Here is a 22,494-nt window from a genome sequence, read left to right on the forward strand (position 1 = left end):
AATTAAAGTGAAGGCCATGAGGAAAGGCTGTGCTGTGAAATACTGAGCTGTGTCTGTCAACAGGTCTGTCTGGAGTGAGGCATTCTTCCTGCAGCAGCTGCCTGCCCCAGCATGCACATCAAACCTGTCAGCTCCTCCATCCTGCTCCCAGCAGCACCCACAGACCTGCAGCAGCTCTGAACTCATCCTGCCTTCTGCTCTGAGCCTGGCACGGGCTGCCATGGGGATGCTGTGCCAGGCTGTGCCAGGCTGTGCCAGGCTCTGGGCAGTGCTTCCCCCCTGCACCTGCCAGGGCTCACCCACAGCACGTGCCAAGAGAAGCCTCCTGAACTTTCTGCTCACCCAGTGTGGCACTGCAGGACTGGCAATGACAAAGGACTGGTTAAAAATTGTAATTGCTGCTTTCAGCACCGTTTTATCCCTGACTCCAGTTTTGGGCAAACAACAACTGCATTACACAGCCCAAGGGGTAAGGGGCAGTTCCAGTCCTTACAGCACACACAGCTCATTGCAGCCTTTCTGGGCAGAAAGTGCAATGGGAGGAGAAATCAAGGGTTACATGTTGAAATGTGCTCAAGCACATGAAGGACTAATGCCCTGGTTCCAGGCCTGGCTTTGTGCCTTGCCTGTAAGGACCTGGGGAAGTGCTCAGGCAAAGCAGGAGCCACAGCAGGGGCAGTGCCACTGACAGCACACACAGCTCTGCACCTGGTGCTCCCCAGGACAGCTTCCCACCCACCCCATGCAGAACTGCCTCATCCCAACACAGCAACACACCTTCCCTGCATCCCAAATCCATCAGGGCAGGAGAGCGACAAGAAAAACGAGGACTGACAAGGATTATGCAATTACTACATTTTATCTCTTTGGGAACCTGCAGCTCCAGTTTCAAGCTGAGATTATCTTTTAAATAACTCTTTGATTATGGTACATGAATTAATGCCATGTGCCCATGTTACAAGTGTCACTCACTAGTACCAGAACAAACCTGTGAGTGGCACATTTTTGCCATCTTCTCTTCCCTGATTTCACACAAGCAGTTTCCACTGCACAGCCCACTGCTGGGTTTCCAGACTGTCCTAAAATCTGCTTCAGCCAGATGAAGAGACTAGATTTTCATCAGGCTTTGAACAGAGTCAGGTTTAAATCCAGTATCTTTCTCCTCTTGCAAAAAGAACAGAACAGAGTGAAACTTTTGCTAAGTGTGATTCTACCATGCCTGTAACAATATTTGCTCAGGTGTAATAGTACTGCCAAAAACACCCTCCAGGCACAGTTGTGTCCCAGCAGCAGTGGGTGCAGCACAGAGCAGGGAGGGACAGCTCACCTGAGGGGCAGCTCACCTGAGGGACAGCTCACCTGAGATGGTGTACAGAGCAGGGAGGGACAGCTCACCTGAAGGGCAGCTCACCTGAGGGGCAGCTCACCTGAGGGACAGCTCACCTGAGATGGCATAGAGGTTGGAGTGCTGGTGCTCCAGGTCCAGGCGGCTGCTGTGGCCCTTGCCCCGGAAACTGGCAGGCAGAGTCAGTGAGATGTGCCTGGGGAAGGAGCAGAGGGCAGAGTCAGTGATTTTGCCTGGGGAAGGCAGCAAAGGGCAGAGTCAGTGATTTTGCCTGGGGAAGGAGCAGAGGGCAGAGTCAGTGAGATGTGCCTGGGGAAGGAGCAGAGGGCAGAGTCAGTGATTTTGCCTGGGGAAGGAGCAGAGGGCAGATGTCAGCACTCAGCACAGGCTGCTGCTCCTGCCAGATCACTCCAGCTCACTCCAGGCAGGTTAAGCAGCAAACAACAACTCCAGCATTGCTTCCCAGAGTGTCCACGGGCAGTGGCAGTGACCCTGAGCAGGGCACCCAGCCAGGGCAGCCAGCACAGCTCTGCCCCTTTAATCCACATCTGTTTCCAGTGCAGGCCCCCAGTGTGAACTGCAATACAGTGTTATCATTAATCTCCTGCACTGCACTGCCACACATTAAAAATCTGTTTGCTCTTCATGGAGGGGCCAGGGCAGCAGCAGGCTGAGTGAGAGCTGAGCCTGGCACTCCCTGCTGGCACAGGAGCAGGCCCCCTGTGTCCCCCTGTGCCCAGCAGGGCACCAAGCCCTGTCCTCAGCAGCTCTGAGCTACCACAGGAGGCATCTGGAAGTTCTCTGCCTTCAAAAACAGGACATGCTTTGGGAAGAACACGGTATTTTTAGCCCTTGATGCAGATGATGGTGAACAGATAAAATAAGAAAAAGCAAACATCAGTCTGAGTTTGCTTTTGCTTTCCAAAGCTATTTTTAACCAAAAAAAGATGGTGTGAAAATATATTTGAATCTGGCTATCAGTTTGCTGTTTGAAACACAATCCACATGAGATCTCTGGAGCAGAGGCATGTTTGCTATGAACACACTTTAAAACAGGAGACCACTGCCTGTGGGCATGACATGCTTCTCATTTGACTTTTAATACAAGTATTCAAAAACATTTTCCAAGCCACCAACTGCAGGCAGCAGAAAGAGTGAATTTCTCTGCCCTCTACGGGGGACTGCTTTCTTCTCAGCAGAAATTGCTCTGACGTAGCACAACTGGGCATTCCATCACTGCAGCTGCTGCAGACAGCCAGAGATGTCTCCAGGAAGAACATCAGCTGCACAAGACAGGCAGTGACTGCTGCATGGAAATCAGCTCTCCCCTCCCCTCCTTCTTTTTATAAAAGATGACATCGTGGGGAGGAATGGGAAACAAAGCCTAATTTATTTTAAATTAATGTAAACTTTGGCCAGGATCGATATAGCTTATACCTACAAACTTGACTGCATAATGCATTTTCCTCATGTGTTGAGAGAGCCAAATCATTTTGCATTGCAGAAGACAAAAAAAAGAGGCTGCCATTGAAAAGCAAGAAAATCCCAATTACAAAGTCCCCAAGTTCCTAAACACATATCGTGGAAGTATGTGCAGTTCTGTGGCATATGGCAAATCAATTACAAGCTTAAATTTTAAAACAAAAACATGGTAAATGTGTTGCAGAAATAATCAAGAACAACGGTTTGGTTTAGATTACAGCGGCCACTAGAGTTTTGAATACAATTAATCATCATTCCAGGCACCAGGAAGCCATATTGACACTTATTCCTAATTTGAATATTTAATTAGGGTGAAGTTCTTCATCAAATTATCACAGAACTGGGAGGAAAGCCTAAAAGATTTAAACAATTACTACTTTAACCCTTACCCAACTGCTCACCTGTGAGCACAGCAACCTCCTGCTCTGCAGAGCTGGAACAGGCTCAGGCAATGTGAGCAGGCAGTAGGAAAATGCAGCACAAATATCCTGGGAAGGGGGACAGACACCCAGCACCCCCAGGGGTTCTCTGGAGAGGCCAGGCTGGTTTTTCTGACTGCCTGTGATCCTTGACTTCTACCAGAGCAAAGCTTTTGGGGCACATCTCTGTTTCAGCACCAAGTGTGGCTCCTTCCAGGGCTTTTTTGGTCTGGGGTTTGTTGGTTTGGTTATTTTTAATTGAAGAGCCTGCTCAGGACCATCTAAGGCTCTTCCTGCCCAGAGCTGACCTGGCAGGTCTGTGAGCCCAGGAGCTGCTGGGTGGGCTGGGGCAGAGCAGCCCCAGAGCTGCTGTACCTGCAGCAGCCCTGGGCACCCACCCTGTGCACAGCCTGCCTCCCCTGCTGCAGCAGCCCTTCATGTGCTGTGCTAATCCACAGCAGAAAACCTCTTTTAATGAGGAGTGATATACTTATGAACTCTCTGGAGTCATAATTAGAGCAAACTAATTGAAGTTGTGTTTTGACACACTTTCCAAATTCACGGGTACTGCGTGACACATTCCCAACAGTGCTGCTGCACGCCTGGTGACAGCACAATCATTAGGCTAATGACACTTATTTGCATTCTGATCATGCCAGCACGGCCGTTCAGGGCTGCCTCAACCAGCATCTCCACAAAAGTTTCCACTGCAAGATATTAACAGTAATTATTAGCAGCTCAGTGAATCCCTGATGTTAAGGCATGGCAGCAAGTCTCTCCCTTTTGAGCTGCAGCTTTCCCCTGCCCAAAGATGAGCAGGGACAGTCTGGCCTCAGTCTGGCCAGCCCAGGCTCAGCCCTTCCCCACAGCTGGGGACAAACCCACTGCTCCAGCACTGCTGCAATACACAACATATTTTTCCCCAGGCATGCTGCAATTTCAAGCCAATTTAGAGCAAGTTTAATCACCCTCTTCACTTCAGTTGCTCTTTTATTCAGCAAACCCATAGAACAAGTCAGCATGTGATAAGGAGATCCTTCACGTGCAGGCAAAGGGGATTTGAGGTCTGTGCACGTTGTGGCCACTTTTTGAACATTTCTGGAGAGAAACTCACATAAAACAGGCCCAGGAATGCCCAGCAGTTCCAAAGCTGTTATTAAGAACTGTCTGCAGGAAGGTGATGAACTGCTTTTGAAGTGAGGGGGCAAGTACTCATAAAAGGGAGCAGAGGATCACAAGGGGAAGTGCCAGATATCAAAGGATGCTTCACAATTCATATAAAAATATCAACAATGCACAGCAAAAGCCCAATGGTAAGTTGGGCTTTGGACCCAACAGTGACAGCTGGAGTGGCACAAGTGTGACACCCAGAGCAGCATCTCAACTGTCAGGCAGCAAAGTTTGATTTTTTCACAACCTTCAGAACAGTGCTGCAAAACCTACAGTATCATGGGAATACCTTAAAAAAAGAAACAACAAACCAACTTTTACTTCCCATAAACAATGATCATGCAAAGATCATTCCCCAGGAAAAACTGAGAACAGAACAATTAAATTTCAAGCTGTAGGAAGCTGAAAACACACCAAAAATGAGTTAATACCAGGCTGAAGCTCTCAAGAAATGCAATCTAACATGAAAGCTTTGCTTATGGAGACTGGAAAAGACATTTCTAAGAAAGAATCTGCTGGGGTTCTGTGAACTGGCAATCACCCCTCTGCCACGAGGCATCTCCCAGGCATCTGTGGGGCCAGCAGACCCCAGCTACAGCATTTCCTCACAGCCCCTAACTCAGGCTGTGCTGGGGCACTGAGATGCCAGAACACCTACCTCATACTGCAAAGAACTGCAATGAAAAGCTCAGCTGCAAGGCAACAATCACCTCGGGTAATGGACTTCATTCCAGACAATCTATTCTAATCGTGTAAACCAAATATTTAAATACTTTTTAAAACCTTCCTGACCCTTTCCCTAAAACAAGCAACATATGGGCTTTTCAAGCATTTCATCTCATTCCAAGCTACTAAAATATCCTGTTTCCTAAGAGTCAATGAGAACTGGGGGGTGCCAGAGTCAGGTTTTATAAAAGCCCAATGGCAGGAGAGAATGAAAAAGAGTGAGCGATTCTTTCCACATCCAGATCTCCTCATTTAACTTTCCCAGCTGTGGGAGGGAGGAGGCAGCACACTCTGGGCTCAGGGGGTGTCTGCCCCATGGCAGGATGGATGCTGTGCCCCTCACAGCACCCGCTGCACACCCCCAACCCAAAATGCAGGGCCTGATGCAGAACGGAGCTCCTGCAGCTCCCTCTGCACAGGGACCAATCCAGATCACAGACCTGAGTAGCCAGGACAGAGCAGCTGCCAAACTGCAGGAAAAAGCCCAGCAAGCTGAACGGAGGCTGTTTGGAGAGGGAGCTGCAGCCCCATGCAATCCCTGCACCAGTGCTGCTGCAGTGCTGCTGCAGTGCTGTCCCAGCTGGGCAGCCCCTGCCTCACACCCTCACAGCTGCTCCCCAGTCAGGGCTTTACACGTAAGGAAGCAGTGGGGAAACTGCCAAACAGCAGAAATACTCCAGAAAGATAAATTGCACAGGGTGTAAGCTTGCTGGGCTAGGATTTAAATTCTGTCCCATTAATCAGCAGAGTGCAGCCCAGGGCAGATGCAAAGGGGCTCAGAGGGGCTGGGGCTGCCCAGGCACACCCTGCAGTGCTGCAGGCACAGCCTGGCCCAGGGGCACCCACACCTCCCTGAAACCTGCTACTCAAATATTCCACAGGAAGACTCATTTGGGAAGAGCACATTGTCAGCACTTTGCCAGTAATAAATAATGACAGTCCAAACACTTTACTAAAAGCAATAAACTCAAGAAGTGTTTTGGAAAATGGTGAAAGTGATTGATTTAAAGGAAATATCCGAACACAACCACATGCACTTCAGGGTGAAAGCACAGATTACAAATCAGCAGTGGCAGAGATCATATTAAATAGCAGACAACACACAAGTTTTAGGGAAAGAAAGCTCTGTTTTCCTGCAGGGTTTATTTAACAACCCAGAGCACAGCTTCTCCAAATGGATACCTCTGGTTTGGACTTAAAAACCCTGTGCTATGCCCCAAAGAAAACATGCCTCCAGAAGCACTGCTGGAGCAGGAAGAGGGCTCTCTATAAAGAAAAATGACTCTAAGAAGATTGAAGCCTCCTCACTCAGAGCACTCCACAGATTTTTCAATGCATCCTCAAAATCGGCCAGATCCATCAGGCTCCTTCTAATTACAGCTCACAGCTTTCCTTCTCAGCTGCTGCCAGAGCCTCCTGTGCCTGGAAACCAACTGTATTTTTAAACATTTTTTCCAAATCATCATTTTCTACCACCGAAACAGGCTGGAGTGTGACCAGTTTTTGCAGGTCTTCGTGCAGCTGGGCTGGCTGTGAGCCACAGCCAGAGCTGTTCCACAGCAAACCCTGATGGGAACCAGGCTGGGGAGCTGTGCCAGCCTGAGCCACCCCAGCCCCACAGACCTGCACACACCATGGGAAATGCACCCTTGCATTTTGTGTCTTACCACCCCCACCATGGAAACATCCCCTCCAGGCTTCACCTTACTGGTGAAGGGTTTTTAACCCATTGCTGCTGAGATGTGACCTCAGCCCTTAGGACATCCTTGGCTTCTGCTAAGTGTGTAATTTAAAAACTAGGAATATTGTGTTGTTTCATGATGCAAGTGATTTGAGCATTCAGCCACATAGTATTTTCAAAATATAGTAATTAATAACTACTTTTTGACTTGATCTTATAGGTATTTTCCAATGCAAAAGTTTCTACAATTAGTTGCACGTCAGAAGGTGGTTTTACTTTCCAGCTCTCCTGATGAAACAGATTAAAAAATGCAACTCCATCAAGAAAGCAGCACTGTGCAGACAGGACACTACTGGCAACATTTCCCAGAACAGTTTCCAGTCATACCAGCAATATCCATCCCTAAGTGCTCCTTGTCTGGCAGCATTTGTTCAGGTGAGGGATTTCAGGCAGGGCCCCACTGCTCTGTCCATTCTGGCCCTCACACCACCAGCAATGCAAATTTCTCAGGATTTGGCTTCTCTCCACACCAGAGCAGAACAGCACTGAACCCTGGAACCTTTTCCCTTACAGATGCTTCATAAAAATCTATCTTAAATGACTTAAAGAAATAAACTATTATAGCTCTTTCTAAATAATAGGGTAGCTACTTAAAAACTAGGAAAGGCAGAAGGTTCCCTTCCATCAGCACAGTGCAGGGGCAGCTGGTGCATCCAGCCCAGCCTGGGTCTCCTCTCTGGCTTGCTGGAGCTGCTTTATGACCTGCCTGGATTGCACATCATCAGCCTGCAGCACAAAGCCACAGACTGATCCCTTCCCAAGCTCACACCACCCTTTCAAACACTGCCAATAAATCTATTTGAAAAATCACACTTCTCTGCCTAGCAAAGGAATTCCTACATTGCTCAGCATGAAGCTCCACTGGGAGCAGGGAACAGGAACTAATTGTTTCCTTTTCCTAAGGAGGGGCCAGTTTAACTAGTGCAAAGGTAACTGGGAGCTCGGAAGGAAAAGTCACCCATCTTGCTCTCATGCAGGAGTTCCAGCAGAGAATGGCTCTCTGTACAGCAGAGCTGCACATCCCTGTGCCAGAGCAGTGCCTGGAGCCCTGACCTGCAGCAAAAACAACCTGCTTCTGCTGGATTTCAGGCACACAGGGCAGGCCAGATCTTCCCTCTCCAGGTAAATCACTCACCTTGTGGGTGACACCCCACAAACCAAATGACTGAACGATTCCCAGTGTGAATCCATGTTTCCTAAACCTCACATCAACAAGTGAAAGTTGTGACTGAAGCCTGGTGTCTCCAAGAGGAAGATTGAGTGCCTGTGACACATCATCTGCAAGCAGAGTGCTCCTTTGCCCAGAGCACCATCCCAGATTGATAACATCCACCAGACAGCTGAGTGCAATCCTGTCACTGAGAGCACACCTGGACACCATGACTGACACCTTGCCTGCACTGACAAACTGCTGGAGTGACAGGGCACCCAGGAAGGGACTGGGATCTGCTCCCAAGCCACAGAAACCCTGGGCTGGGCTGGGGGCACATCCAGGCAGCTGCAGCCAAGGGCTCCTAGCTGATTCTGCTGTACCCACAGCAGCCAGGGACTGCTCCAAAGGCTGGAGCCAGACCCCAGGAGCAGAACACCACCCACAGACCCTGCTGCAGCCCAGTGCAGCAGCCTGGGGCAGGGCAGAGCTGAGCCCACACCCTGCCCCAACTCTCCTGCCACGGCTGCTCTCCATACCCAGCCCGTAACTGGCAATCCTGGGAGCACAGGGAAGCAGCAGTGTGCCAAAGGCCAGGTGAGTCACCTGGAACCAGCACTGCCCTGGGGGAGCATTACTCCCTGACAGCTCTGATGGGCCACATCCCCTGCCACCAGCACCCTGCACCCCAGAGCAAGGGGCCAGCACAGACACACGTGTCCCACAGCAAAAACTCCTTCCAGTTGCACAGAAGGGTTTAGTTTATAGCCAGCATTGCTCTGAAGCCCCTCTTGACTCAGAGCTATCCTACAGTGCAGACAGCACCTGAAGGGAGCAGCAGAGATGTCTGACAGCAGCAAACCCCCACAGGGCTCCATGCAGCACTGCTCCCTGAGTGCCCCTCTCTGCTGAGGGACACCCCAGTGCCACCCCTGTCAGGACATGGAATAAAACAGCAAACTGGCTGCCAGGGTAATCTCCTCCCTGTGGTCATGTGAAAATTAGAGATTACTTGTGACTGCAGTCTTCCACAAACACTGTGTTGAGTAACTCACCACACTGCTGACAGTGTTGGAAGAGGTCTTCAAGTTGTCTGTTTCCCTGTAATAATTAAATACTTGCAGGATGCATCTTTATATACATTTCTATTTCTTAAAAAATATATTGGATAATAAATAACCAGAGTAAAAAAACAGACATGAAAGATGCTTTGAATGATCAGGCTGGTGGTGTAAAAGTTACCTGTAAATCACACATGGGGTGTGAGAGTGGAGCTGGCTACAGACAGGTGGGTTTTACTACAAGGCATTAATGTAACATTCAATTATTCCACTGCATACTGGCTGGTTTAACTCAGCCAAATTAGAATACATTTTATATTGACTATTTTGACATTTGCTTTATTTGGCAAGTAAAACAAAACTGATCCAATTTTCTTGCAGCCATTGTAAACCATAAACTGCACAACAAGAGGTTATAAAATATATAAGCCTTGTAAACACTTCTTTTCAGACTGTCACTGATACTTTGAGCTGTAATTTTGGCCCTGTTCCCAAAAGCTCTGACACTGCTCTGCAGCCCTCCCTGGTCAGCCATCAAGTGACCCTTGCACATACACTGATTAAGCACTGCCATTGACATTCTCTTGCCATGATAATATTTTTTTTTTTCTTTATTGTGGAAACCTGCCCAGAAGGTATTTCTTGCAGAAAGAAAATGAAGATCTGTGCTCTAAAAGCAAGACATCTTTCTCTCTGATCTCTCCTGGCCTGGGCTGGCATCTAGCTTATGTCCAGCAGAGCTTCAGAATAACATCTCAGGTCTAGTGGGACAGGCTGGAATCTGCAGAAAGCTGCTGCCTCTCATCTCCTTGGCCTCCACCTCTGAGGAGATGCCAGCATGTCTGCCTGCAGCACCTGCCTGCAGCACAGCAAGCACTGTGCCAGGGCATGGCAGCTGACCAAGCAAACTCCCAGTGAAACAAACACCCAAATGCCCTGGAGAGCTCCAAGAGCCACCAGAGGACAGTGGATTCCAGTCTGGGTCATGGGTGAAGGCTCAAATACACACCCCTGTCTTAAGGAGGTACCTGATAGCTTCCTGGGGAACTTGCTGCAGCAGATTAAAGTCCAACTCTGAAATAACCTGCAAATAAAGACTCCAAAGGACATAAGGAATTTCCACCCATGTGATACAATGACCTTTGTACACAAACTGGAACCTTGGAATTCCTTTCTGCTGACTCCTTTGAAATTCTAGCTCTCACTAGTTACTGTAATACTGTAAAGGTATCTGCAGGGTAGAAAATGTCTAGTGCAAAAATACATATACACTTAAATAAGCAGAAGCACAAAGGGACCCAAGGAGAATGTCCCCTGGCACTGGCCTGGCCAGTCTGTGAGCCCCAGCAGCTGGAGGACAATTCACACTGGGTGCTGTGTTTCAGAGTGAATGTCAGGAGAGCAAAGTTCTCAGTTTAATCACTGCCTGGGCTGGTTTGTTGCTTAACAACACTGGTTCTTATCCAGAGAAACCCAGCAAGCAGACTGTCAGTACAGCACTAGTGGTGTATGAAAGTGTACACAGCAGCACATCTGCTGATGCACACACAGAAATATTGCCTGTAACATGCAGAGCAGCCTGGACAGACAGCACTGCCCAGCACTGCTGCTCCCATCAGCCACAGCATGGGGAGGCTGCTGGGCACCTTCCTGCCAGCTGCATAACTGGAGCTCAGCAACTGGGCTCAAGGAAATAAAAAAACAAAACCAGCACTTCAAAGCATGAATGGATTATGTTGGAGATGAGCAGAACCTGTTTCCCCTGTGAAGTCTGCAGAGACACTTCTCCTCCCTCTGGCCAAGGAGAACAACCAGTCTGGCTGCAGCCCTGGCTCACCCTTCTGAGCCAACCCCACGTGTGTGTTGAAACAACATCCTGCACAGTCGGAAGCAAAGGAAAGGGACAGTTTGCTGTTTCCCCTGCTCTGCAGGCCTACAGCCTCTGCAGCAAGCCTACCTTGGCAGGTTGGGAGCAGGGGCTGGAGCTGGAGCTGGGGCGGGAGCGGCCGCGGGCGGCGCCGAGTCGTGATTGCGCGGAACCCTGCCCATGCGGTACCAGATCCCCATGCTGTTCAACTCCCTGGGGAGACAGAGAAACATCCCATAATAGCACTGCCCATCACAACAGCACTGCCCATGCGGTACCAGATCCCCATGCTGTTCAGCTCCCTGGGGAGACAGAGAAACATCCCATAATAGCACTGCCCATCACAACAGCACTGCCCATGCGGTACCAGATCCCCATGCTGTTCAGCTCCCTGGGGAGACAGAGAAACATCCCATAATAGCACTGCCCATCACAACAGCACTGCCCATGCGGTACCAGATCCCCATGCTGTTCAGCTCCCTGGGGAGACAGAGAAACATCCCATAATAGCAACATTCCATCACAACAGCACTGCCCATGCGGTACCAGATCCCCATGCTGTTCAACTCCCTGGGGAGACAGAGAAACATCCCATAATAGCACTGCCCATCACAACAGCACTGCCCATGCGGTACCAGATCCCCATGCTGTTCAACTCCCTGGGGAGACAGAGAAACATCCCATAATAGCAACATCAGCAACAGGGAACATCCCATCACAACAGCAACATCACCAACACTGCCACATCCCACCACAACAGCACTGCCACATCCCAGCAGGAACAGCACTGCACACATCCCATTGGCATGATGTGTTTCACCAACACTTGGTCAGTGAGAACAAGTGCAATTAACAGAAAAGGAGGGGTGAGTTAATTCCTTGGTCAGTGAGAACAAGTGCAATTAACAGAAAAGGAGGGGTGAGTTAATTCCCACATCAAGCTCAGTAGCTCTGGTACCTTCGTGGGCCGTTCTAAGGACAAGCTTGCCTGTCACAAGGCGCTGCTGGGCAGCCAGAGGGGCCGGCCCTGCCCTGGCTGAGGCCCCCCGGCAGCCCTGGGGCTGGGGGCACTCACCCTATGAAGCTGTACTGAGGGGGGGCCTGCCTGGACCTGCCCAGCACCCGGATATCGCAGATCGCCGCCTCCGTGGAGTCCCGCGGGATGAACTTAATGCACAGCCTCTTCTTCCTGAAAGCCACTTCTTCTGCAAAAAACACAGAACACGGGGGGTTATGCAAGAGTTGAGCATAAATGTTATCTACAGTGTCTCCAGATATCAGGCAGGTAATTACGGCCAAAGAACAGACATGTGTCAACAAGCCAGTCAGTGCAGTGCCATTCAGAGAGGAATTTCTATCAGGTGTTATTGGAAAACAATGCTCCACCTCACCCTAGGGAGTCAGAGTGAGCAGGGGGAGGTTCCTGTTGGGATGCAGGCACTTGGAAAGCAGGACACAAGTCCACTGATCCACTCAATATCTAAAGAGCAGACACTGAACGAAAATCTGGAAACAACCAGCAGCTACAAACAAGTGCCTGCAAAATAAAAACCCTTCATCTTAGTATGAAGAAATATCTTCCAACTTAAAATATGCTGTCACTTCAGCAGATGGCAAGCAGCAGTCTCCATAGGCTCCTCCTGTTCTGTAATCCACACCTTGGGAACCAGCAATCCATCCCAGCCTCTGGAATGTGCTGCTGCACTAGCAGCAATAACCATACAGACAGTGTGAGGTGTGCCAACAGAGCATCTGCATGCAGCCTGCACTGACAGGGTGTTTTTAGAGATGGTAAATACCTGCATCCCTGAAGTCCAGTCTTCCCCTGCTTTGAAAAAGTAGGGCTTCTGAAGTGCCTAAAACTGATTTTAGGAGTCTAGGATTTAGGGCTTCATGAAAATCTTCCCGGGACCTACTGAGGAGTATTGTACTAAATGTATTAACTGCAAGTCAGCTGCCACTGAGAGGAGCACCTGTAACCACAACTCTAACTCTGAACAAAATCAGTGCCTCTTCTTTGACTTCCCCTGCAAGTACAAAGTTGACTATTTGCTTTTGTCTGTGTTCTGTTTCACACTGCTTTGTGCAGGCAGTGCCTCTGCTTTAAAGCCTGCCACAGTCACAACCCAAAGCATTTCAAATTAATGACAAAGCCCCCTTCCACCAGGACTTTCACAGAAACTGAAGCAGCACAGTCAGGTCCAGCAGCATAATGTGACAATTCTACCTTGTACCACACATGCCCAAAAGCTTTCCAGAAGCAGAGGGTGACCTGGGGAATGGTCTTCAGTCTTTCACTTCCAGGCCACAGGTTCCAACCAGAACAGTGACTGAAAAACCATCCTCATGTGCTGCAGCTCCAGATGAATGCAAAGCAGGTTCATGTAACTCTTTCTGCTCATTCCTAGGCTGGATTTCATCACTGACATGCACTGGGAGCAGCCCTCCTGTGATGAGCAGCTGCACACCAGCACCAGCCCTGCCACCCTCTCACACTGCCCTCCCCTGGGGCTTGTCCCCTGCTAGCCCAACGCCCTCAGTGCCTGCTGCACAACTCACAGCTGCCTCCACACCAGGCTCCAGCTGCTCTGGCACAAGTCCCAGGGGAGCTGAACACACTGCTTGGGAACTGCTCACTTACACGTTGCAGTGAAGCAATTCTGCCATGCAGAAACAAGGATGTATTCCCCCTGGACACTGCACTGTGTGCCTTGCAAGCACAAACATACCTGACCCCCTGTGGGAAACAGAAAAGGCAGAAAACTCTCAGAAGCTATGTGAAAGCAAATCTCAGCATTTCCTGGCAGGACAGAAACCCTTGCTCACTCGCAGCAGGAGATGTACAGTGGGCATACACCCACACCCCCTTCCCTTCAGGGCACTTCTGAACCCTGCTGGCACAGCTGCTGTGCTCCTGCTAGGCCAGCCCACTCTTCAAATTGAAAAAATAAACCCCCCTCCTGCCCCAGAGCCATGGGACTCTAGCAGGTGAGTGGAGGCAGACAGGCAGCCCCACTGAACAGCCTGAGGAGCACAAGGAAACCAGAGGCTGTTTTATTGCACATGTGCACACACCACCCCAGAGAGCAGAAGTGCAGAGAACAGCCCTCCATGGCCTGGACCTGGCCCTCCAGGGCCCAGGATGTGACTCTCCATGGCCTGACCACACCAGCAGGGACAGTGGGACTGAGGAACTGACACTTACGTGTATCAATGGTCTCCTGGATGGGCATGAAGCCCACAGGCAAAGTGTCCTTGATATCAATGAGCTTCATATCCACCAAGACGTTGCCTAAATGACTCTTTGGAGAGAGAAAAGAAACAGTTGATTATGACAATAGCACCAAATTAAACCCCAGCTCTCCCCCTGCTGAAGCCTGAGATGCCCTGTCATTGCATCTGACCACAGCAGCAGAGTGGTAAGAATGCACCAAGGCAACCCTTGCAAGTGTCCCGTGGGCAGGAACCAAACATTGACTGACTAGGAGATACCAGACACCTGGCATTCAAAATTCTAACACCTCACCCACTGCCACACTCCCAGATCCTTGCAGGCACAGACAAATTCTCCCCCTTGCATGCACAGCAGCTCCGAGTACCACTCTCAGCAGCCCATGCACTGAGCAGGTACCACAGCTCTCACACACTCTACAGCTGCAAGAGCAACATTTCCACGACAGGAACAGCAGAAAGCATTACAGGATGATGGCTTATGCACCCACAGCCAAAGCTATTACATGCATTAGCTAATTAGTGCTGAGTGGACAGGGTTCTAGCTCCAAATGCAGCACACTCCAGAAGCACAGGCCATTTGGAACAAAAACTTTCATTCAGAGTCCATAGGAAATCTGAACTCCTGCCTTGTCCTGTTAATCAAGGCTTGAAGAGCTCAGAGCTCAATTCAGAGTGACAGCCTGCACAATGATCAGATCAGATTTTCTTTGCAGTTTTCAATAAAACCAGCATTGCTGCCAATCATCTGAGGTCACATATGAAAGAAGAACACATTTTAGGTACTGCATAGCCTTTATAAACACAAACACAACACAGAGCAAATTAAAATTTCATCCCAAGCCATCAAACCATGTCACTGAGTTTTACTATAACTGGTTGCAAATTACCTCCTTTATTTTTTTTCTGGCAAGAGTTTTTTAGACAAACCTGTACTCACTGATTATTTCACTAAACCAATCACAAAATACTTAAATTTGCAGGCTCTGAAATAAGGGGAGGTGAGGACTGGGTTTATTTTTGGGAGATCCAGCAGTTTATGGCTCACCAGGAGGGACAGCAGACCTGCACCCTGTCCCAGCAGGCAGGTCTGGCACACATTCTCTGCAGAGTCAGAGCCAGGCAGCCCCAGTGCCTCTGGCTGGCCAGGGCATCCTGCAGCAAGCAGCTGGATGCTGCCAAGCCTGAATGTGTCAGCTAACGTGGTCCTGGCACAGCAAACAGCACACAAAGTAGCTGCTGCTGATTCACCTTTCATGTTTTATTTATTTAAGCTGTCTGTGTGTTACATCAGTGGCAACTTTCTGCTGAGCCACCCATCACTCCATCAGCAGCAGACAGGCAGGAGAGGCTGAGCTGCTGGAAGCCTGGGGTCAGCTCTGCCACAGGCACAGGAGAGAAGGGGACAAAGCCCCCCAGTCTGTGAGACCCCCACCATCCAGGGCCCCCACCCTCAGACACAGCAATGTCCTTACACTCTTCAGATACTGTAAACTGCTGAGAGTGATGATTCTGCTAAATAGGCACTGCAGACTGACCCTGCTCTAACCCAGCTATCTGAAGAGCATTAACTCCACCAACTACAACATGTTCTTCAGGAGAAAGTCCCCCTGAATGGAAAACTTCCAATCCAAAGTGCAGCAACACATCAGTGTGCAGGGCAGAGAGGAGCCTGTCACCTCCCTTCCTCCCAGATGAGGGAACTGAGGGCCCTCAGCCCCCAGATGCCCCCCCAGGGAAGCACATCACATATCCCATGTGGCCAAGAGGGAAGGAAAGACCTTTGCTTTAATTATGGCTCATCAATATGAAGAATATCAATATCCCAAACCATGCCAAGCCCAGGGCTCCTGCCAAAAGTCCAACAGGCACCACCTGAGGGCATTCACACCATCTCTGCAGACAGCAGCTGCTCCTGTCCTGTAATTATTTCTGTCAACTTCACATTTCAGGTAGCCACAGATAAACCTAATATTCAAACCAGCCCAAACCTATGTAATGGCCTCCCTGCCTATTCCAGGGCTGCCATTGCTGCAACTGCACATACTCTGGGATGAAGAGCACAATGATTGCCCATCCACCCCAGGAAGTGATATTTCTCACAGCTCTGCAGTTTTACTTTCATCTAGAGGCAGGCAGGGAAGCAGATGGAATAAAAGTCAAATGCTGAGAACTGGAACCCCCAGCTCAGCTGCCAGGACCTGTGAGCAGCCCCTGAAGCTGCCACCACTTTTCTGTTCCTGTCAGGTGAAAGCACAAGTACAAAATGGTCCTTCCAGACCCTGCCAGTTGAGCCACTGTGAATATCCCAAGCACGGCCAAAAGCAGGATTACCCACTAGATGGAGTGCATTCATTGCAGAAGTCAACAGTCCCTCCAGAAAAAAGAAAGTTTTCACAGTAGCCTCAACCAAAACCACAGCAGAATGCATGAAGCTCTTGCTGCACACAGTCTCCTCTCCTCCACACAAAATGTGAGCAGACAACTGCTGCTAATCACTAACTCATAATGAATAACCAGACCAGATTACAAGAATGTGGTAGCATATGCACAACATGGGCACATTTTCAAGAATCAGCACCAAAACCAACAAAGACAGCAAGCTAATCCTGCAATAAAATATCTGTGATGCCCCTGGATTCAGAAACCAACATTTCCTTCAGCAACACTACCTGCACTGCTTGTTTCTTGAGGAATTTGGGTTGGACATCAATCAGGACCATGAGTGTGCAGCACCACTGCTGCAGCAGAAAATGAGTATGTGAGGCTGCTGAAATGCAAACATTCCCTTTTGTGCTTCTCTTATTGCAGAAAATTTTGTCAGCAGTTTCTTTCCATGAGAAACACAAAATGCAAATACTCTGCCATGGCAGTTTGCCTCCTTGCTCACCCGAACTCAGCGAAATGCCTGCTTGAATTATAATTGGCTCCATAAAATGAATCATCTTATGGGTAAGAGCATACCAGGCACAGATGCAAATCATGCAGACACTCAGCAAATGGACTTACATTTTCTTTGGAAAATGATCTGGTGAAGCACAGGTACCGTGTGACCTTGGATTTAAATAAGCCATCTTTCCACAGGTCAGCATCCAAGCCATCTGCTGTTTGTGCAACCTGCAAACAAGAGGCAGGTACAGAGGAGACACGTGAGCCAAGATAAAGTTAATACATGTGCAGTACTTCTCCCTCAGACCTCTCCTAATTAACAGCAGCCCAAACTTTCACAGCATCTCATTAGTTTCTTCGCAAGGTGCAGTGCAAAGAACTTTCAAGAGGAGGTATAAAAAGAAGTTCTAAAAATGGTGTCTCTCAGGAGACCCTTGATTAAAGATGCTCTGACAAAGGCTACTCTAATGAGGAAACTGCAACTGCAGTTACAGCCTCCAAACAATAGTTTGGAGAAGTCAGCACATTGAGGCATTCATTAGCACCCTGCACACAAGGACACACCAGGCAGGCTGGAGGCTCCCTGAGGGCAGAGCACAGACACTCCCCCAGTCCATCCCAGCATTATTTCCATGGAAAGCCATCAAGGAGTTCTGGCTCCCAGGTCAAAAAGCTGCCTCCAGCAGGTGGGGGAATCCCTGGTCACTGGTGGATTTTAGCAGCAGAGCTGCATGGCAGGACACAGCCCACAAATTCCCTCAGCAATGCAACCCCACATCCAGAACTGATGGCACATGATGGAGCTGGGTAAGGAAACAGAGCCTGCACCCTCCACAGGGGAGACTGCACGATGTGCAGGAGAAAATCTCACCTGGAGCTGACCCAAGGAGTGGGCAGGAGGCAGCACCATGCACTGGGAAGGGCTCTGCTCTCAGCAGCTGAGCACTCACCATGCACACAGCAAGCTGCTAAGAGCCCTGCCTCAAAATGTTTGTTGTTGAGCAAAAGAGGAGACAAGAAGACAAAGACAAGGAGAAGGGTAGAAGAAATAAGATTACCCCATCAGACTAACACCCACTGGCATCTCCAACAGGAGACTCCAGCAGGGTCTGAAGCTCCACAGAAGGTGAACTTCTGCCTGGACCTCTCGGATGGGGCAGTCTGCCCCAAGGAGCCCCTGGCCCCAGAGCAGCCAGATAACAAAGAGCTGATGCTCATCACTTCTGCACCCATGTTGAGCTGAGCAGACTGCTCCAGGCACAGGAGGCAAGAGCTGTGTGCTGACAAGGCCTGGGTGCAGCAGAGACAAGAGACAGTCTGAGCAAAGCACAAAGTGCACTGACTGCTCCCTGAATTTTGGCACCTGCTGCTCACGAGCCCCAGCCCAGATCAGGCCATTGTACAACACACAGCTTCTGTGTTCAGGCCTCTGCAAAGAAACATGCCTGATTTTTAAACAGCCACATTTCAGAATACAATTTCAGTGCAATTTTTGCTTATTTGAATTCCTATCTTTCCTGAAATGCTAGTTTAAGATATGTAAAATCCACATGCATATTCCTCCATGATGGGTAAGTCAGTTCTGATGAGAAGATATTCAGGAAAATGTCTCCTTGGGAAAATTGCTAGCTTATAGGGATGGTCAGCTTGACCTCCAAGCCCAGAGAATGTAATCATGAATGAACTTGTCAGAAAATTCACAGGGAAAGAAGCCAGAGCAGTATAAACAGGAAACTTCTTGCATCACCTGCTGGGCTCCTGCAAGCCAGGAGAAGCCCCAGCAGCTCTGGAAGCAGAGCTGTGCCTGACCAGTGCCCCCAGGACAGCAGCCAAGTGGGGCAGCAGCAGAGCTGCCAGCAGGACAGAGCCCAGCCCTTCCCTGGCTCAGAGGCCAGGAATGTGCCAGACAGAGAGCCTGGCACCTGGCACTGAGCAGCAGGAAAGGAATGGTCCTTCTGCTCATGCAGCCAGGGAGAGACACTGCTCACCTTGACACACACACGGACCTGACAGAGACAGCCCAGCATGGACAGGGTGATGTGCTGCACAGAGTGGGGTCACTGACACCTCTCCCAGGTCCTGAGCAAGCAGATCCTTCAAAGCTCCTGCCCCACAGGGTGATCTGCCCCTCTGCAGAGCCAGGGCTGCTCCTGCTGGGCGAGCAGCACAGCTGGGCACTGCCCCAGAGCAAACCCCACCATGCAGCTGGTGCTCAGCCTGCAGCAAGAGCAGCTGCATGCAACCACATCCCATCTCTCCCACCTCTGCCACACCCACACACTCAGTCTTGCCAGTCTGGTTGGATTTTCAGGAATCCAAGTTCAGACACTCTGTATGTTTTGGCAAAATCAAGTCTTTGGTGCTTTAGCTGTGAAAAGGCCTGGCCAGTTATTACAAGTGCCAGTATGCATTTGTTTTCTAAGCAGACACACAGGCAATAGAGATTATGGGGTAACTGAAGTGCTACAGAGGAAAAAAGGCCTCTGGTTCATTTGCCAAGACATCCCCCAGGCACTGCTGCCTGCCAGCTCCAGATGGGCAGTGGGGCTCCATGTGAGTCTGGAAAATGGACCTGGACATCTCTAGGCATTTCCTTTACACCTGGGAGGAAGCACCCATGCTCCTAGAGATTTCTCTTAAAGGGAACAAAAGGGAAAATGAAGTTGTTAATTGGAGAAGGAAAAAAAATGAAAGGGAAACTAGTAAAGCCTGTAAATAACACAGATGTCTCAGAAAGAGCTGGTTACTTCATTGCAAAACTTGAAACCATCAGTGAAACTCCATGAGGAAATACTTTCCCATGCAACTCTGAATCCACCCACAGAACCGAATGTTGCAGGATGCAGTATTAACACCAAAGCCACTGGATCCCTAAGGGGACTGCAACACCCCACAAAACACAGCTGTTAATGTTCCCAAAAGGTGAGCATGGCTCTCAGGGTGCAGTGTGCACTCTCCCTCTGAGGGCTCTAGGGAGCACACTTCTGGATGCAGCTGCCACAGTTGCCTTCCTCAAGGCTTTACAGCAGTCAGCAGTCAGCGTCTCATTAAGGAAATTGCATACCTGCAGAAACACAGATCACAAGACCACCCAGGTCTACACACTGCCCACGTCTCAGAACATGACTGCTCTGCTGCTCTAAGCTCTGCCCTTGTGCAAATTCAGCTTCATACTTTCAGCTGGGCCAGAGCAGGTTCCAGAGAAGTCATGGAGAAGTGGCAACCCAGCATAGCACACACTGCTCCAGCACACTGAGCCACAGAGCAGCCAGGCAGGAGCAGCACACTCCTGCATGCCACTGTCCCCTGGCCATCAGCACACTGCAGAGCTGACATGGCAAGGGAGACAAGGGCATGGCAGCCCTGCTGGGGAGGGACAGCACACAGCAGGCACTGCCCCACTGCTCCAAGGGCAGCCAGGGCTCCTTGAGAACAGACAGGAGGCAGCAGAGCCACAGCAAAGGCAGCTCCTCAGTGCGACCCACATCCACCAGCACTACACCAGCACCATAATTGGATTAAGCCACAGGAAGACTCTTTTATCTTGTTTAGTTTAAACTGCCTTAGCGCTGCAACTCCCCATTAAGCCCCAGGCAGGCTATCTGGGGTGAGTGCTCTCTCTGCCCAGCCACTTAGGCAAAATGCAATTCTGTTATCACAAGTCTCACACTGTCCCGGGCTTCTTTATCAGGGCAAGCAGCTAATTACACAGCCTGGCTCACACAGGTAATGAGCACTTGGAAAAACACAGTAAATGTAAAAACCTCCCAGGTCTTTAAGGAGCCTTTTCACAATTCCCCCCTTGTGTCCTTACTTCAGCCTGATCCATTTTGTTTCTTCACACTGAACAAGATACGCAACGATCCAGAGCCGAAGAGGCAAAGCCCCAAGTCAGCTGGCTCCCACTCCCACCATGTGTGGCTCAGAAAGCCAAGGTGTGATGCAGCACAGTTGGAGCAGGACACACAAAAAGGTGAGCAGATGAACTACAGGCTAAATCTTTCTCTATAGATCTCTGCAAGGTCAGGATTTTATATTGCACAGTTTGGGACACTGATCTATGACTGGAAACATCCTGCTGTTGGTTACACAGCAACTAGTCCAAGGAACAAGCAGCTGTTCAACAGCAACCTCCCTTCATCTATTCACACATTCATCTGTTCTGCATCCAGCTGCCTTTTCCTGCTGCCACTTTCCTGCCAAACCTTAGAGGTTAGAATCTAAACTCTAAGGTTTAGACCTTAGGGCACTCTGCCCATCAAAATCACCCTTGCAATTTCGGCTGGATGCCAAACTCTTTGATTCCCTTTCTGGAGCTTCTCATCATCATTGTGCAGCGCTGATATGTGGGACTAAACAGCTGATGCGGGATCCATTTATTCAGAAATATAATTTGTACAATACTTAGGACTCCTCCAGGATGAATGCTAGTAGGATTATTAAATTTGCTTGCCAGAGTGGCCAGTATTTGTACAAACCCCTCCTCCAGGAAAGGAAGCTTCTCCGGAGTGGCAAGGACGAAGCGGCACATTTGCAGCCACCATGCTGTGCTGGAGGCAGCCGGAGCCGGGGCTGGAGGCGGGCGGCTGGCTGGGGAATGGCTGCTGAGCACAGCCCGCTCTGCGCGAGGAGCCGTGCTGCCAGCAGGGCACGGGCTGCTGGGCGGGCGCAGGCTCTGGCTCTACTTACCACGTCGTAGCCCGTGGGCGCGCGGGCGCGGGAGGCGAGCACGCCCACGCCGGTGATGGGGTCCATGGGCAGCTCGGGCAGCGCATCGCTCAGCTCCCGCACCTCGGGCATGGCGGGCTGCTCCTGCGGAGAGCGCGGAGAGGGCACCGTGAGAGCAAGGCGAGAGCAAGGTGAGAGCAAGGTGAGAGAGTGGTCACAGCCCCGTCACAGCCCGGTTAGAGCCAGGTCACAGCCCGCCTGGGGCACCCTGCCTGAGGGGCACCCCGCCTGGGACACACCCTGCCTCCAGCCACACCCTGCCTGGGACACACCCTGCCTCCAGCCACACCCTGCCTGGGACACACCCCGCCAGGGACACACCCCGCCTGGGACACAGCCTGCCTGGGACACAGCCTGCCTGGGACACACCCTGCCTGGGGCACACCCTGCCTGGGGCACACCCTGCCTGGGGCACACCCTGCCTGAGGGGCACCCCCTGCCTGGGACACACCCCGCCTGGGACACACCCCGCCTGGGACACACCCCCGCCTGGGACACACCCCCGCCCCCAGCCACCCCGCCCAGAGCACATGCATGCCACAGTGCTGTGCCGACACACCGCACACCGCCGAGGAAAACACAGCGTTAGGCCAGACACACCTTCTGCACTTGCATTTGCTTTTGATAAGAAGGTACACTTGTGCAATGCCAAATAGGTTTGAAATTTAGGCTGGCAGCCTCTGAG

At 50.3% G+C, this 22,494-nt stretch overlaps 2 protein-coding genes across 3 annotated transcripts in view; one reads left to right on the forward strand and one right to left on the reverse strand.

Moving 5' to 3' along the window:
• HSPA5 (heat shock protein family A (Hsp70) member 5) overlaps nucleotides 1-22,494 on the forward strand; it is a 458,542-nt gene that overhangs the window by 55,614 nt on the left and 380,434 nt on the right. The gene's annotated exons all lie outside the window — the stretch shown is intronic.
• MVB12B (multivesicular body subunit 12B) overlaps nucleotides 1-22,494 on the reverse strand; it is a 303,240-nt gene that overhangs the window by 28,606 nt on the left and 252,140 nt on the right. For both annotated transcript variants that reach the window (XM_079324481.1, XM_079324482.1), the window contains 6 exons: nucleotides 21,771-21,893; nucleotides 17,202-17,309; nucleotides 14,167-14,263; nucleotides 12,037-12,166; nucleotides 11,052-11,174; nucleotides 1,444-1,541 (listed from right to left, as the gene is read on the reverse strand). In XM_079324481.1, the coding sequence (XP_079180607.1) occupies nucleotides 1,444-1,541; nucleotides 11,052-11,174; nucleotides 12,037-12,166; nucleotides 14,167-14,263; nucleotides 17,202-17,309; nucleotides 21,771-21,893 (679 nt within the window). The remainder of the gene's footprint in view (nucleotides 1-1,443; nucleotides 1,542-11,051; nucleotides 11,175-12,036; nucleotides 12,167-14,166; nucleotides 14,264-17,201; nucleotides 17,310-21,770; nucleotides 21,894-22,494) is intronic.

The sequence above is a fragment of the Erithacus rubecula genome (genome assembly GCF_903797595.1).
Source record: "Erithacus rubecula genome assembly, chromosome: 21".
Taxonomy (NCBI): Eukaryota; Metazoa; Chordata; class Aves; order Passeriformes; family Muscicapidae; genus Erithacus; species Erithacus rubecula.